This window comes from Balaenoptera borealis (genome assembly GCF_965194805.1).
Source record: "Balaenoptera borealis genome assembly, chromosome: 18".
Classification (NCBI taxonomy): domain Eukaryota; kingdom Metazoa; phylum Chordata; class Mammalia; order Artiodactyla; family Balaenopteridae; genus Balaenoptera; species Balaenoptera borealis.
The window spans coordinates 70,001,850-70,016,922 of NC_138877.1; the positions used below are offsets into that span (position 1 = coordinate 70,001,850).

Consider the following 15,073-nt stretch of genomic DNA (forward strand, 5'->3'; position numbering starts at 1 on the left):
GTATGCACAGATGCATAATATCCATGTACATATAAAATATGTACTTCTACACACTGTGCTGTTTATGAACTGTATGTAAAACATCTCCATTTATTACTCTGAATTTTCAGAGCTTTTAAAACAATGAAATGAATGCACTATTTTTGGTATTTAAAATGTCATAGGGCCTATTTGAAGTTTGTATTTACTACAGTTGTTGGTATTTTCCCTGGAAAGAAAAAAATTCTAAAGATCAATAGGCATTATTCGTATTACCTGAAAGTATGTGAATTGAGAATGATAAAGATCTGGATATACATGAAGAGTGGTTCCGATTACGAGCAGCAGTTCGAATTTGTGGAGAGATGAGCTAATATATCCAGTAAATCCCAAACACCATATCTTCAGAAGTGCTTCCAAATCAAAAAGTACCGTAAAAGCCACCTAGAGGAACAAAGGGACAGTGAAACTGTAATCTAAAACTATAATTTATTTCAAAATATTTCATATGTTTGTTAGTGCATGAATTTTAGCCACTATCATATAAAATGAGGAGCCATATCATATAAAAATCTAGAACAATATTGTTAAAAATACGGTTTTGAAACACACCAACTAGAACATCACAGACCAAATATATCTTAAGCAATCAGAGAAAAATATGTTAAAATGTTAAATGGTTGTGAGTGGTATTATTTCCTCATTATTCATCATTTGATATTAATTAAAAGTCATCGCCATTTATAGAATTACAGTACTATATACAGAAAGGCTGCATTTTTCTATAATTTGTATTTTCTAAAAAAAGTTTCTACAATGCACATGGTATAATATAATTACACTTACATATTACTAAGTGTAATTAAACTACAATTTATAAGTTTATATATCATTTATATCTTGGGCCACATAAACAGCAGAGAATTTTGGATTTTATTGGGTTGGCCAAAAAGTTCGTTCGGGTTTTTCCATCACATCTTAGGGAAAAACCCAAACGAACTTTTTGGCCAACCCAATATAACAAGGAGTTTATGTGTGTGTGCATATGCACACATAAATTAATATGTTAATATGTCTACATTATTAACTTTATAAATTAACAATCCACATTACTGTGTTAATGAATTTGTTCAATCTCTTAATCTATCACATTAATTCTAGGAATTTGCTATTGCAAATAACAATATTATAAAGTACATATACAAACATAGCATACTATTTTTCGTTTACTTGTCCTATGGATAAGAGCACTCATTTTATAAAGAAGTTTACAACTGGAATTAAAATGGCAATATAATATTAACTTTTAAAAATTTTTATTGGATAGTTGATTTACAATGTTGTGTTAGTTTCAGGTGTGCAGCAAAGTGAATCCGTTATACACACAACCACTGTTTTTTAGATTCTTTTCCCATATAAGTGATTACAGAGTACTGAGTAGAGTTCCCTGTGCTCTACAGCAGGTCCTTATTAGTTATCTAGTTTATATACAGTAGTGTGTACATGTCAGTGACATAAGATTAACTTCTAATTAAAGAGCACAGCTAGTCATAACACATCCCTGTCAGACGATACCAAATGATTTGCTGGAAGATAGGAATAAAGGATAGCTTGCTTCTCTTTTTCTAGGCCAACATGGAAGGGATTTTCTTCCACACACATTTGGAAAATGTGAGGAAAGTGGAGTTTTAATAATAACATTTTTAGGACTGGAACATTAAAGGGATTGCAGATGGTTAATTTAGGTGTGAGGAGGAAATTAGCATTAGTTCTCTAGACCCACCTTGCTTCTTAATTTAAATTGACATGTCCCTTTTAAAAAATGTAACAGACACAGAAAAGAAACTTATGGTTACCAAAGGGGATAGTGAGGGTGGGGGAGATAAATTAAGAGTTTGGGAGTAACATATACACACTACTATGTATAAAATAGATAAACAACAAGGACCTACTCTATAGCACAGGGAACTAGACTCAATATCTTGTAATAGCCTATAATGGAAAAGAATCTGAAAAAGAATATATATATATATATATACACACATATATATACACACACACACATATATATGTGTATATATATGTATTCGACTGAATCACTTTGTTGTACACCTGAGACTAACACATTGTAAATTAACTATACTTCAATAAAAAAAAAGTATAACAGAGTAATACATTTTAACTGTGAAATAATCCTAAATACATAAAGTATTAATAAAATTCCTGCCCACCTTTCCCAGGTGATTCATGGTAACCATGTTTTATATTCCCTCCTCATCCAAACATACATAATCACACAATGGGCTTACATTTTATGTGTCATTCTGCAGCTTCTCACTAACAATCATGGACATGCCTTCAGGTTAAGAGATATAAGTTCTACTTATTCTTTTTATCAGCTGCATAATTTTGCATGGTATTCAATGTTTATTTAATTCAACATTTTCCCTACTGATTCGTTAAAGCGCGGTACTTCTTGGATAAGGAATCACCAGGAAAAATGGTTAAGCATTTTGCTACTTCAAAAACAGACCGTACTGACCATCCTCATGCAATATCAGTTTTTACTGGGCTTTCCTATCTGTAAGTAGAGTCTCAAACCTGGCATCTCTGGGGCAAAGGGCATGTTTGCCCACTTTAAATTTTAGAAAGCATTAAGAGATTACTTTCAAAATGTTACATTGTCATTTGCCTTTCAGCAAGGTAGGAAAGTGTTTCTTGTCCTAAATCTGTACCATCACCTGATGTAATCAAACTTAATAAAACTTTTGCTTAGCTGTCCAGATGTGTATTGATGACTTAGATTATTTTTTTTAAAACAATTTTCTGTTCATAACCTTGCCAATTTTCTATAGTGGTGTTGTTTCTTTCTTATCAGTTTTTGGAGTTGTTGATATTAAGGACATTCATCTTTGTCTGTCTGCTATATAAACTGAAATATTTTTTCCCTAGTCAATAGTTAGATTTTTAACTCTAGTGGAATTAGTTCTATAAGCACTTTAATTTTGATATGGTCACATGTGTCCATCTTTATAACTTTTTTCTTTACCTTGTACATATAAAGCTTTAGAAGGATTAATAACTATTCTTCATATCTAGAAACACACTATGTTTTCTATTTATTTGGCCCATATTCTTTAATAAAATTTTCCCCATAAAGATATGTTATTGTTTGATTTTGAAATTTATTTCTATGCATTTAATATTCTAGTCACTAATGAAAATGAATTTTTTTACCTTTTTTATTTTTATTTTTTTTTTACCATTTCTACCTAGTTATTTCCAGTGGAAAGAAAAGCTACTGATTTATTTATATTGATATTTCTCAACTCGCCTTACTAAATTCTTCTATTAATTCTAACATTTTTAAAATCTCTTGGGGTTTATAAACATATATATATTTCACGTGCCAATGAAGATATGATGTTTTTCAAGATTTATTTTGGAGTTAACTGTATTAATTCACTAGCTATAATGGTATAGCCAAATAGTAATATATACTAAGTAATGCGGTGGTAATAACAGGAGTCCATAATATGCTCCTTATTTTCAATGAAAGTTTCTCAGTATTCATATATAATGGTTGCAGTGAGCTTAGGGTAATAATTTCTACCATGTTTAAGGACTTTCTTTCTCTTTTATTTTACTTAGAGGGCTTTAGCCTTTAATTCATTGAGGCAATGAAATATATCACAGGAGTCCTTGATTTGTATATTCCTAGAATAAACCCTAGAAGCTTATGCTGATTTTATTGGATAATATTTTATTTATAATTTTTGCAGCTACTGTCATAAATAAAATTGGTCTATAATTTTACTTATACTATAATTATAAGGTTTAGGTTAAGCCTGTGGTAGCTTTATCAAACTTATTAAGGAGTTTTCTACCTTTTGTACAATCTGTAATTTCTTAAATAAAATAAGAATTATCTCATCTTTGAAAGTAGATAAAAATCCAGCAGAAAAACCACATGGGCCCAATCTTTTTTGTAATGGTAGATCAAAGCTTTCCAATATTCTTCTGATCAGCTTTTTTACCTCGTCCATCAACTTGGTAGTTTGTACTTTGCCAGGAAATCATTAATTTCCTCTAGATTTTCAAGACCTGTATTTAGAGTACTTTTTTTTTTTTTTTCAGAAAGAACTGGTTCAGCAGAGGGCATGAGGTGTCTTACAAATTTGGTACCCCTTTAAGTCAATTTCTTGGCTGACATTTCTCAGACCTGAAAGTAATGTGATTTTGAACTCCAATCCCACGCGGGCAGGCTTGTGCTGACACATTTTCACAAAGCGTACTCTTTCTCTACTCTTTTGGAGTCAAGGTCAAGACTGAAGGTTTCCCCACTATTTGCTTCTGAGGGATGGACATTTTCCTTCTCTCATTGAGGTACAGACCTCATGTGTCCTGATGTTACATGGGGGTGTCTCTGTGTTGACTCTTCACCTTGAACAGCCCCTCTGTCTGTCCAGGATACAGCTCTTAAAATGGCAAGTTCTAGGTGACAAGCATATGCAAATACCCTCAGGGCAGCCACTGGCCTTAGAGCCCACTAGCTGTTCTTCATTCACATCAGCACAATTTTTGGCCTCGAGAATATTCCTTAATTTTTTTTGCACGGTCTGCTAAGCATTTAAAATGTTTTAATATTTTAGATGTCACTTTTAGTTTTTTCATAGATGATTTTCAGCCCCTTTCTGGGGCCACTTTGTATGCATCTCCTAGAATCAAGATACTATTTGATTTTGTGTTTAAACATAATCATATTTTCTATGATTTTTAAAAAATCTTGGACCTTCTCTGCCCCAACATTTAATCAGCCATTTCTCCTTTAAAGGCATATTTTCTATGATTTTTGATAGGAAAATTCAACCCTCTCACATGTAGTGTGCCAAAGTTATACCTGGTCTTATGTTTCTAGTTTATTGTATGTCATTGATATTCATCTTCTAGCCTTTTCTTGTCTTTTCTGGCTTGGTCAAATTGTTGTTAATGTCTTTTCTCCCCCTTGTTTAGTTGGACTCTGCTTTTCTAATCTCCCAGTTTAATTCCCAACTGTCCTACATCAACCTATACTTTTTTATTATTGCATCCAAACTGAGTAATTGTAAACTCCTCTCCCGCACAAATGTACTTGCTCACTCTTCCCTCACACACCTGCCAACCTACAAACTTCATAGTATCCTTCTCTCACCCACACTCCCAGTGATATCACCCCTCTTCCTAAATTCTGCTTTTTCTGAGATCAACCATCAATTTTTTTTTTTTTTGGGCCGTGCCGCACAGCATACAAGATCTTAGTTCAATGACCAGGGATTGAACCTGTGCCCCCTGCAGTGGAAGCACAGAGTCTTAACCATTGGACAGCCAGGGAAGTCCCAATTCTAGCTTTTTGAATTGTAATTATTTATTTTTTTTCAAGGACCCTTACTTGACATTTTAATTACCATCTTCCATTTAGATTCAATACCCACTATTTTATTTCCTTTTCATCTTATCTATCTAGTCCTGTGGACTCTGAAGAATTTGTCTTAGGCTTAGCATACTTTGGGTTAGTTTCCTCAAATAAACATCAAGGGTTGTATACTGTCTCAATCCTTTTCTATCTAAAGTGCATTTTTAACACTGACATGAATATTTTGGCTGCATACAGTCTTGAGTTGCAGTTCTTTTCTCTCAGTGGTCAATATATATGTTGGTTCACTGCCTTTACTTTCCAATATTGAGGATGAGTCATCCAAAGCACAATATATTTATCTTGATTTTGCAGGTTATTTAAGCCCATTCGGAGGTTTAAAAAAGTTTTTTCTTTATGCTTGCAACCAAGGAAGGTCACCAGGATATGCCTAGGAATGTACCTTTTTTTCATTTATCCTCTCTGAGACTTGGTGAGCTCTTTCAATCTACAGATTTATGCTTTACCTCAGTTTAGGAAAATTTTCTTCTCTCATTTATTATTACTCTTCTTTCTGTTCCCTTTGTCCTTCAGGGGCTCCTATTATTCACATCTGAGTGGCTAGTCTCTTGTTTTTCCCTCATGTTTTCTACCGTTTTTTTATTTTTTCCACTTGCTCTCCTATATTAATAATTAGCTCTCATCAACGACCCTGCCCTTTTCAGCTCACTTTTTGAAAATGTTAGTCAAAGTTCAGAAGGTTTGTTTTTTGCCCTAATTAACTATCTTTGAGACATTGGGGAAAAAAAAACCCTACTCTCTCTCCCGTCAATTCTACTCTACTGGGAAACTCCTGTATTAGATGTTCATCTTGGATTTCCCAGTTCCATCCTCAGTTTCTGAATCCCTTTGTGTAAGAATATTTTTCTTTGCTTGCTCATGGCTATATGCTTTTTGTTTGTTTGTTTGTCTTTAACAGTCTCTTGAGTCAGACAGAGAAAGACAAATATACAATACTGCTTATACGTGGAATCTAAAAAAAGGCTACAAATGAACTTATCTATAAAACAGAAACAGAGTTACAGATGTAGAAAATAAACTTATGGTTACCAGGGGGTAAGGGGGGTAGAGGGATAAACTGGAAGATTGGGATTGACACATACACAGTACTATATATAAAATAGGTAACTAATAGGGACGTACTGTATAGCACAGGGAACTCTACTCAGTACTCTGTAATGGCCTATGTGGGAAAAGAATCTAAAAAAGAGTGGATGTATGTATATGCATAACTGATTCACTTTGCTGTATAGCAGAAACTAACACAACATTGTAAATCAACTATACCCCAATAAAAATTTTTTTAAAAAATTCTCTCTTGAGCAGTGGTAAACAAGGGATGGTATGAGGCATCATGTTTTTTGTGGTAAAAGACTTAAAACCCCACAGCCGCTTTGCTGGGCAGCAGGAGGAAGCCGCTTCGTGTCAGGATTCTTCCCAGGCTGGTGGAATCCATTCCTAACTTCCTTCCTGGGAGAAATTCAGTTTCTGGGGAGCTTCCCTTCCTGGATCACTGAGATCAACAGGATTCCGTTAGACCTCCCGGGACCACAAGCAACCAGTGGGCAGATGCAACTCCTTTGCAGGGTCAGCCTGAGGCGACCAGAGGACCCAGATCCCTGCAAGTCGTAACAAGAGACAGTTCCTCTCTAACCCCGGCTTCTCACTCGAGGGCCCGCAGCACGATGAGGAAGTCCAGCACCTGTCCCCTCGCCCAGGCACCTTGGCAGAGTTCAGGAGAAGCTGAAACTCAGATGCGTCCATCCTGAAGGGTCCCCTGCAGCCTGGTGTGGTGCGGCCACTACCCACGTCTCCACACCTCCCTCACCTGTGTTTTTAGACTTTCACTCCAAAGGAAGGAATGTAATCCATATCAAAGTAGGCTTTTTTTTTTTTTTTTTTTTAAAGCAGGGAACTACCAATAAATGACTGAAATATATCCAAATAGATTGTCTAATTACATATAAATACAATTAATCACTTTACTAACTTTGCATTTGTTATCAAAAGACAGAAGGAGTGACCTGTTTAAATGATCATAATTTATAATAAAATAGGCAGCTGGAACCATTTGCATTATTATTTGCCTGGTGGGAAAACGTATATGCTTTTCAAAGACATTAAAAGGCACTAAAAAGGATTTAGCAAACTATTATGTGATTATGTATAAATACCCATATTCCCACTGATTTGCCTACTAGAATTCCTGATTCCAATTCTCCTGGGAGCAAATACCTTTTTTCTAACATAGTCTGTTAATTGTTCACAAGCTAACGTTCCCATCCTCTAAAAACCGGTATGAATCCCAAAGTGCTGAAATTTCATGGAAAACTATTATGCATAAAAATATGTCTAACTTACTTGTAATTATGGGTTATTCTGGCGTAGGGGAGAACTGTGTCAGGAATTACAGAAGGGATTTAGGAAAGTTAAGTTGTCAGTTATTTTAGTGTAGGTTAGAGGGTTTAGCGTAGGATTTCCATTCAGCAGAAGACAGCAGTTGGGAGGAATCAGGGTAGAAGCAGTGAGGAGGTTTCTTTAGTAACTTTTCAATGGGTGGCTCCAGCCTGCCTCAATGAACTCAACCTTGACAGCTGCTGGACAGTGTGGAACTTGCAACGGTCCTGCTGTCGGCCGTACAGAAAGGAGGCTAGCGGGCTGCCTGCAGAACCCAGTTGCCCGGAAGGGCCCCCCAGAAGCATCCCCTAAGAATGCGTCCAATCTAGAGGTTATCTGCAAATCCTTCTTTTTTTTTTTTTTTTTTTTAATTTTTATTGGAGTAGAGTTGATTTGTTGTGTTAGTTTCTGCTGTATGGCAAAGTGAATCTGCTATACATATACGTATATCTACTCTTTTTTCGATTCTTTCCCCATATAGGTCATTACAGAGTATTGAATAGAGTTCCCTGTGCTATACAGTGGGTTCTTATTAGTTACCTATTTTATATATAGTAGTGTGTATATGTCAATCCCAATCTCCCAATTTATCCCTCCCCCCCCTTCCCCCTTGGCAACCATAAGTTTGTTTTCTATATCTGTGACTCTATTTCTGTTTTGTAAGTAAGTTCCTTTGTACCATTTTTTTAGATTCCACATATAAGCAATGTCATATGATATTTGCCTTTCTCTGTCTGACGTACTTCACTCAGCAGGACCACCTCTAGGTCCTTACCAGTCAGCAGTACAGCCTCGTCATTCCTAGCCTGCGAGCACTCATGACCTTGGCCCCTAACTCTTCAGTCCCCACATCGAAAAGGTCACAGTGGGACCTTTCCTCTGTCTCAAACCCTCAGAGTACATTACACCATCGGTGGGTGCTTAAAGTTGAAACTTGTCTTTTTAAGAGTGAAGGCAAGATTTGTAAGAGGATAATAAACTTTTCATAAATATTTTTGTCACATTACTTGAAAAAAATTGAAAACAATACATCAAAAAAACCCAAAATATTTCTTTCTTCTTACAATTTTCCTAAGTCAGTGTTTTGCAATCTTTTTTTTAATTTTTAACCACCTCCCCGGCCAAGGAGTCTGTTTAGATATTTAGTTTCTAATCACTACACCATATGGAATTTTATTAGCACAGTTATTTTATAAATATAAACATATCAATCTCTTCTTTATATATGGCAAGAATAAGATTTTTTTGCCTCCCCAAGAATAATTTGCATCCCCTTAGAGGTGTTTTCACCTCCCGTTGAGAATTCATGCTGTACAGATAAATCAGGTTTGATGTCACGACAGCAGAGTTTAATTAGTTATTTTCAGGAATGCAGGTTGTATGAGTTCTTTAAACACCACATTTTATTATTTATTTTCCAAATTTTCATCTTATAATAATACATATGTCATTTAATATCTACTATAACAAGCCCTCTTGTCCTCAAGAAAATTATCAATAAGTGAATGCAGGTTTAATTAAAATTAAATAAATTAAATTAACAAATTTAAAGGAGTTACTGTCCTAAGAAACATTATTATATCTGTTCTTAGGATGACAGCACATAACTTGTGAAAAGATTTTTTTTTTTTTAGAATGAAAATTGCAAGAAATTAGTTTAAAATGCTTGTTTTCCAAAAGAACTTGTAACTGGATTTGTGAGGCTAGCAGGTAAGACAACAAGAGATTGCCAAATTTCTGAAGCTCAGGAGAAAAATAACTGAACATAAAATGACACGCTTAATATAAATGGAACAATGGAAATTGTTCTGCCCTTTTAATTCAATGAATAATGTATGAATATTTATAGGTGACAAATTATAAATGAGCTGATTGTACTATGCAGGTCTGAGAAGATAAAATAGTAGAGATACTGCCCATATGTGCAAAGATATTTGAAATATATTATCCAAGATTTGTGTTGCAGACTCTATTTCATAATTTCAGAGAAACATAATGGATATTCATGAGAAAATGAATGCATATTTATCACAGAAAAAGATAACAGGACAAATGCAATTCAGGTAACACTATTCTCCTAAATGAAATTCAGGTTAAATAACACCCAAATAAATGATGACCTGCATCATTCCAGAGGTGTCTGTAAATCACCTGCTCTTAGTCTGTAGTGTAACTTCAATATTCTAGACAGTTAAAGAGCAAACTTTGGAGATGGATCATTGAATAATCGAGAATGTCATTATTGTGTTATTTTTTCACCCAGCAAGATACTGCCCAAATCCTACAGAAACACATGAAAAAGCTACAGCCAAAAGATACTTATTTAATTAAAGTTTCCCAGAAAATGAAATTAAACTTAATGACAATATGAAAGACTGCTGGTGGAGCAGGATGAGTTACTTTCATAATTCAGTCATTTCTTGTGATTGAGATGAAATACAGTTGTCAGATTTTGTTGGAATTAAAATAAATGGCTCTTTCACTTAATTTCATTTTAACAAATATCATAAAGCCAAATGTCTTCAGAGGAACACAGAAATCACTTTGCTAGAAAAGATAACTTCCTGTAGGACGGCAAAATGATTCTATGCTTATGAAAGCCCTTCTGCTTCAAAACACAGAACAATCATAGAAAAAGAGGAAACCAAAGAGACACCCTGGAGTTCTAAATGAGGTAAACCTCTCTCTCGACCAGAAATGCAACAGGGATATGCTGTTATAACTTCACTGTTCCCCTCTCTCTCCCACCAATTTATGAGTTTCTTAAAAGAGGAATTTTGTTAAAATTGTGAATCTTCTGTGCATAAGGCTGTGCTGATAAACTTCTGTTAAAAATCTAGTGGATATACAGATATATTTATATTTTTTATATAATAATAGGAGAGTATTGTTCAAGTTTTATTCTTTATTAAGAAAATGAGACTATACATTGTAAAATATAATTATGTTCATTATAACATGTGATTTTATGTATATTAATGACAATGAATTATCTTAGATCAAAATGAAAAATGAAACTCTTACAAAAGAAAGTAAAACTTTACCTCTTTGTGTTTATGTAGAGCCTAGAAAACAAAGAAAAGTTTTCCCTGTTTCTCAACTAATTCTAAATTTAGGTTAGTTAGTCCAAAGTAACTAAACAAGTCCCCAGCTTCACAGCAGAAGCTAAGCAGGTTAATTTATGCTTAAAGGATGTTTTTTAGACTGCAAGTTGACTCCTATTGGGTAGAGTGGTTTATTTTGGATTTTCAAAATAATTTATTCTGGAATATGTGGGAACTCAAGAAATTACTTCTCTGAAAGCTCATGGCCTCTTGTGATCTATTTTAAAGGTAAACTTTTCAAAATATTACATAATGCTATTACCTTAAATACTATGTCATTATAGTCCATAAACTTGAATTGCTGTTATTATAGCCATTTTGAGGATTAAATGAGATAATGAATTCCTTTAAAGCACTTGGCAACATAATGGAAGCTCTAAAAAAATGGTAGCTATTATGTTGTTAGTCTTACTATATTTGAATTTAACCCATGGGGATGTTAGTTGGCATGCTCTGTGTTTCTACAGCTTAAACCAAGATCGAGCTCAATGCTTATTTTCATAAATAAAATTTCACTGGGACACAACCCTTCCGAGGCCACATTCACTTTTTGCACAACAGCAGTAGAGTTGAGTAGTTGAAACAGAGGGCACATGGCCTGAAAAGCCTGAAATGTTTACTATCTGGCTCTTCAAGAAAAAAATCTGTTGACTCCTGGCTTAAGCCCAAACCATCTTTACCAATTTTTTTAAAAGAGAGTATTTTATAAAAAATTAAGTGTGATTAAAATGACTTATCCAAACTCATTTAAAACAAACCATGTGCAAGTTTCTGATACAAAGAAAAGAGATAATGTGATTTGAATAAAGACCAAACATGCTTTGGGAAACTCAGACACCCCAAATCGATAAATAGATGCGGAACAAATTCTGAATGTTTCAGTAGTTCAAGAATAAAGTGATGCCTATACATTTTTTAAGTGAACTAAAGCTCTACTACGTTGTTTATGAAAATCAAATTTACTTTCAGGGGTTTGGGAAGTGGGCAACAATTAATAGAAACATATGTGCCAGATTTTACTATACAATCCTCTCTTTCTGATTTTTTTTTTTAATAATCTTTTTTTAAAAGATTTTGTGTGTGTGTTGACCATTTTTAAAGTCTTTATTGAATTTGTTACAATATTGCTTTTGTTTTATGTTTTGGTTTTTTTGCTGTAAGGCATATGGGACCTTAGCTCCCTGACCAGGGATCAAACCCGCACCCCCTGCATTGGAAGGCGAAGTCTTAACCACTGGACAGCCAGGGAAGTCCCTCTTTCTGATTTTTTAAATTAAAAAATAGCATTATATACAAAAAAGAACAATGACAAGGATTTTTCAACTACCACTGGACGCTACCTATACACTTAAATAGTATCAGTGAACTCTACAATATTAAAATATTTGAAATTTTGTTGGAATTTCTTACAGTGTGATCATAAATCAGCTAACACACATAAACACATTAGGAAAGAGATCAATTTTGTTTATGAAAAAATTAGGTAAAATTTACCGGAGGATTCTGTTCTGTTCTTCTGTTCCCAGAATGGCTTATGTATTTACTGTATAGGATTGATTTAGTACAACTGAGTATGCACACTGGGCTACAAAGGAAATGTTAATGGAATCTCTAAGTATCCAGGGCTCCCTCAGAAGCAAATATAATTTACTCCTTCCAGTGAGACAGGCATAAGGTCAATCACGTGTAGCCATTTCTGTTTTTATTCTAGGCATTTCTGTCATCAGCCTTTTTGCCTCTGGTTCTAATACTATTGTGTAATTCTTCCACCTCACCTACCTTCCCTCCTCATTCCACCCAGAGCCTTTAACTAACCTTTGGGTTTCTCGTTCCCTGTTAAACAATTTCTTCTTCACTCTCGATCTCTGAGCACAGAGTCCGCTTCTTCCATCCTTGCCTCTACCGGTCCTGTCCCAAATGCATGACTCCCCCCACTGCCCTGTCCAGAAAAGGATACTCATGCTCCAATGCCCCGTGTGGCCCATGGAGGACAATGTGTGGAGGAGGAAGAGACGCCCCATCCATGACTCCTCCACACCCCTTTGAGATGTACTCCGTCAGGTGAAAACACCCTCTCCCACACTCTCCCCATGCCCTCGATAGAGGGCCCTCTATTGATCTCTATTCATTTCTCTGTCAGTCACTCTCCCATGCCACTTACACTCCTTTCCAGAAGAACTGGCCTCACGCCCAATGACGTGTGTCACTGTGAAGATTTAGCCAACACCATACCCCGATAGTTCCCTGCCATTTTTGCCTTGACTCCATCATTACATTTGAGCCACCCACATCCATAGAACACCCTAGATTTTGTATTTAGTTACCCAGAATTATTCTGAAATATAAATCCTGCACCCCGCTCTCTGATCACAACCTTACCTTCTAGCTCTCTTACTCCATCCCTTTAACTATACCTGTTCATTGACCATTGGAGACCCTTGATCCTTCATTTTTACTCTTTCATTCTCCTCTTATTTTCCCTCTTTTCATATCCAACCTAGACCACAGGGTCATCATTTCAACTCCTTTGCCAACCACCCATGTTCCCTGATCCCTTGTCTCTCAGCTCCACTAGACTGAAAAAGCTCTAAAGTTGGACCAATCCGAATGTTGCCTTTCTTCTCCCCTTTATGAAAGGCCAAAGAAAGTCACAGGCCTGTCTCAATTGGCATCACTATAAATTTGTAGTCTCAGTCTTCAGTGCTGCATTCGATGTATCATTCATTAGCTTTTTTGCATTCTCCACATTACCCGTGTCCTATCTCTCTTCTCCACCAGCTTCCCCCTTTACCGTCTCATCATCAGGTTGGATGGAGACCTTGCTTCCTACTTCACAGGACAGACGGAAATTACTTGATTGGGATTCCTTAAAGTCCCATCCCTGTGTTAGAAATTCACCTGCAAGGATGACTCTTGGTCCATGTTTCCCTCTGCTTTCAATGACAAGCCATGCTTTCTGTGCTGGATTTGCAGCAAAATTATACCCATTTTTCAGGTGTTGGGCTGGACATAATTTCTTCATGAGCCCCTGTCATTTGTTCTCCACAGCATAAAAAGTTGTTATTGTTCACTGTCTATATTTTTGCTAAACTGTAAGCTCCATATACGACACAGCTATCAGGCAGTGTCACATCACAGAGACTCTACTACAGTGAAAGTCTAATACTAATGATATTTTCTTACAGGAAACAAACCTCCACAAGAGGGGAATTCATAAGTGACTCCTTAAAAGGTTCTTGATACCCACATAGATGTTTATATTCAATGGCTGTATACTATCAATTCCTTTTCTGAAAAGTTGATGTGTTGGTGGATTGACTTTTTATTAACCAAATCCATTTTTAAATGCACTGGGAGAATTCTGCATATATAAGAGAACTCAACTATAAGGCAAATTGATTTTGTATATGCAAAGTGGTTGTAATAAAAATAATCACATTGCGATGTTTCTGCTTTTTAAGTTGTCTTTTTCACATATTGGATTTCTTGAAGTGTAGCACAGCTGGATATGCATTCCTCACTTATATGATGAATGGGTTTCAAAAGAGCTGTCTGTCAATCAATTTTTACATAAATACATAACCACTGAATTCTAAGATATATTTTAGAAATGATTTTTTACAATGAAAAAAAGTAGTGGTCTCTGGAAATCATTAAAAAATATTTAAGAATCAAATATTAACAAAGTTACCCCAGCAATAAGAAGTCTATTACAAAACTCTGGTATGGGATGCGGGGTGCTGGATGATGCTGATTTAATCACTAAACCTACCTGTTCCTGACTGGACATCTTTAGTGCAGGTTGCAACACCTCAGATTTTTAGAACAGAAATCTTTCAGTTTCTCTCCAGCCCCCTCCTTGGTACTGTTGAGCTAACTTGCTCATTTATAATATTCTGAATCTCTGCTTGCTTACACTTAGGAGGAAACAGACTAACACAACATGACAAAGCAGAGAAAATGAGAGGTTGATAGGAAAACAGCAAGATGGCCAGAGTAACACCCAGGGCAAGGTTACCGTGGCAATGTGACACACTGTAGGAAAGATCACTCAGGCCCAGGGTGACAGGAAACAAATCAGGCAACACGGTGACCAAGGGAAACACCTCCGAAGCGGACAATGAATCAGCTTTGGTCAAAG

The 15,073-nt window shown here is 35.5% G+C and overlaps 1 protein-coding gene across 6 annotated transcripts in view; it reads right to left on the minus strand.

Moving 5' to 3' along the window:
- The window catches only part of NALCN (sodium leak channel, non-selective), a 292,048-nt gene that overhangs the window by 153,894 nt on the left and 123,081 nt on the right, over window positions 1-15,073 (minus strand). For all 6 annotated transcript variants that reach the window (XR_014237200.1, XM_082366066.1, XM_082366064.1 and 3 more), the window contains one exon: window positions 256-423. Coding sequence is in view for 5 of the 6 variants with exons in the window: in XM_082366066.1 (XP_082222192.1) it covers window positions 256-423 (168 nt within the window). In the remaining variant the exon portion in view is untranslated. The remainder of the gene's footprint in view (window positions 1-255; window positions 424-15,073) is intronic.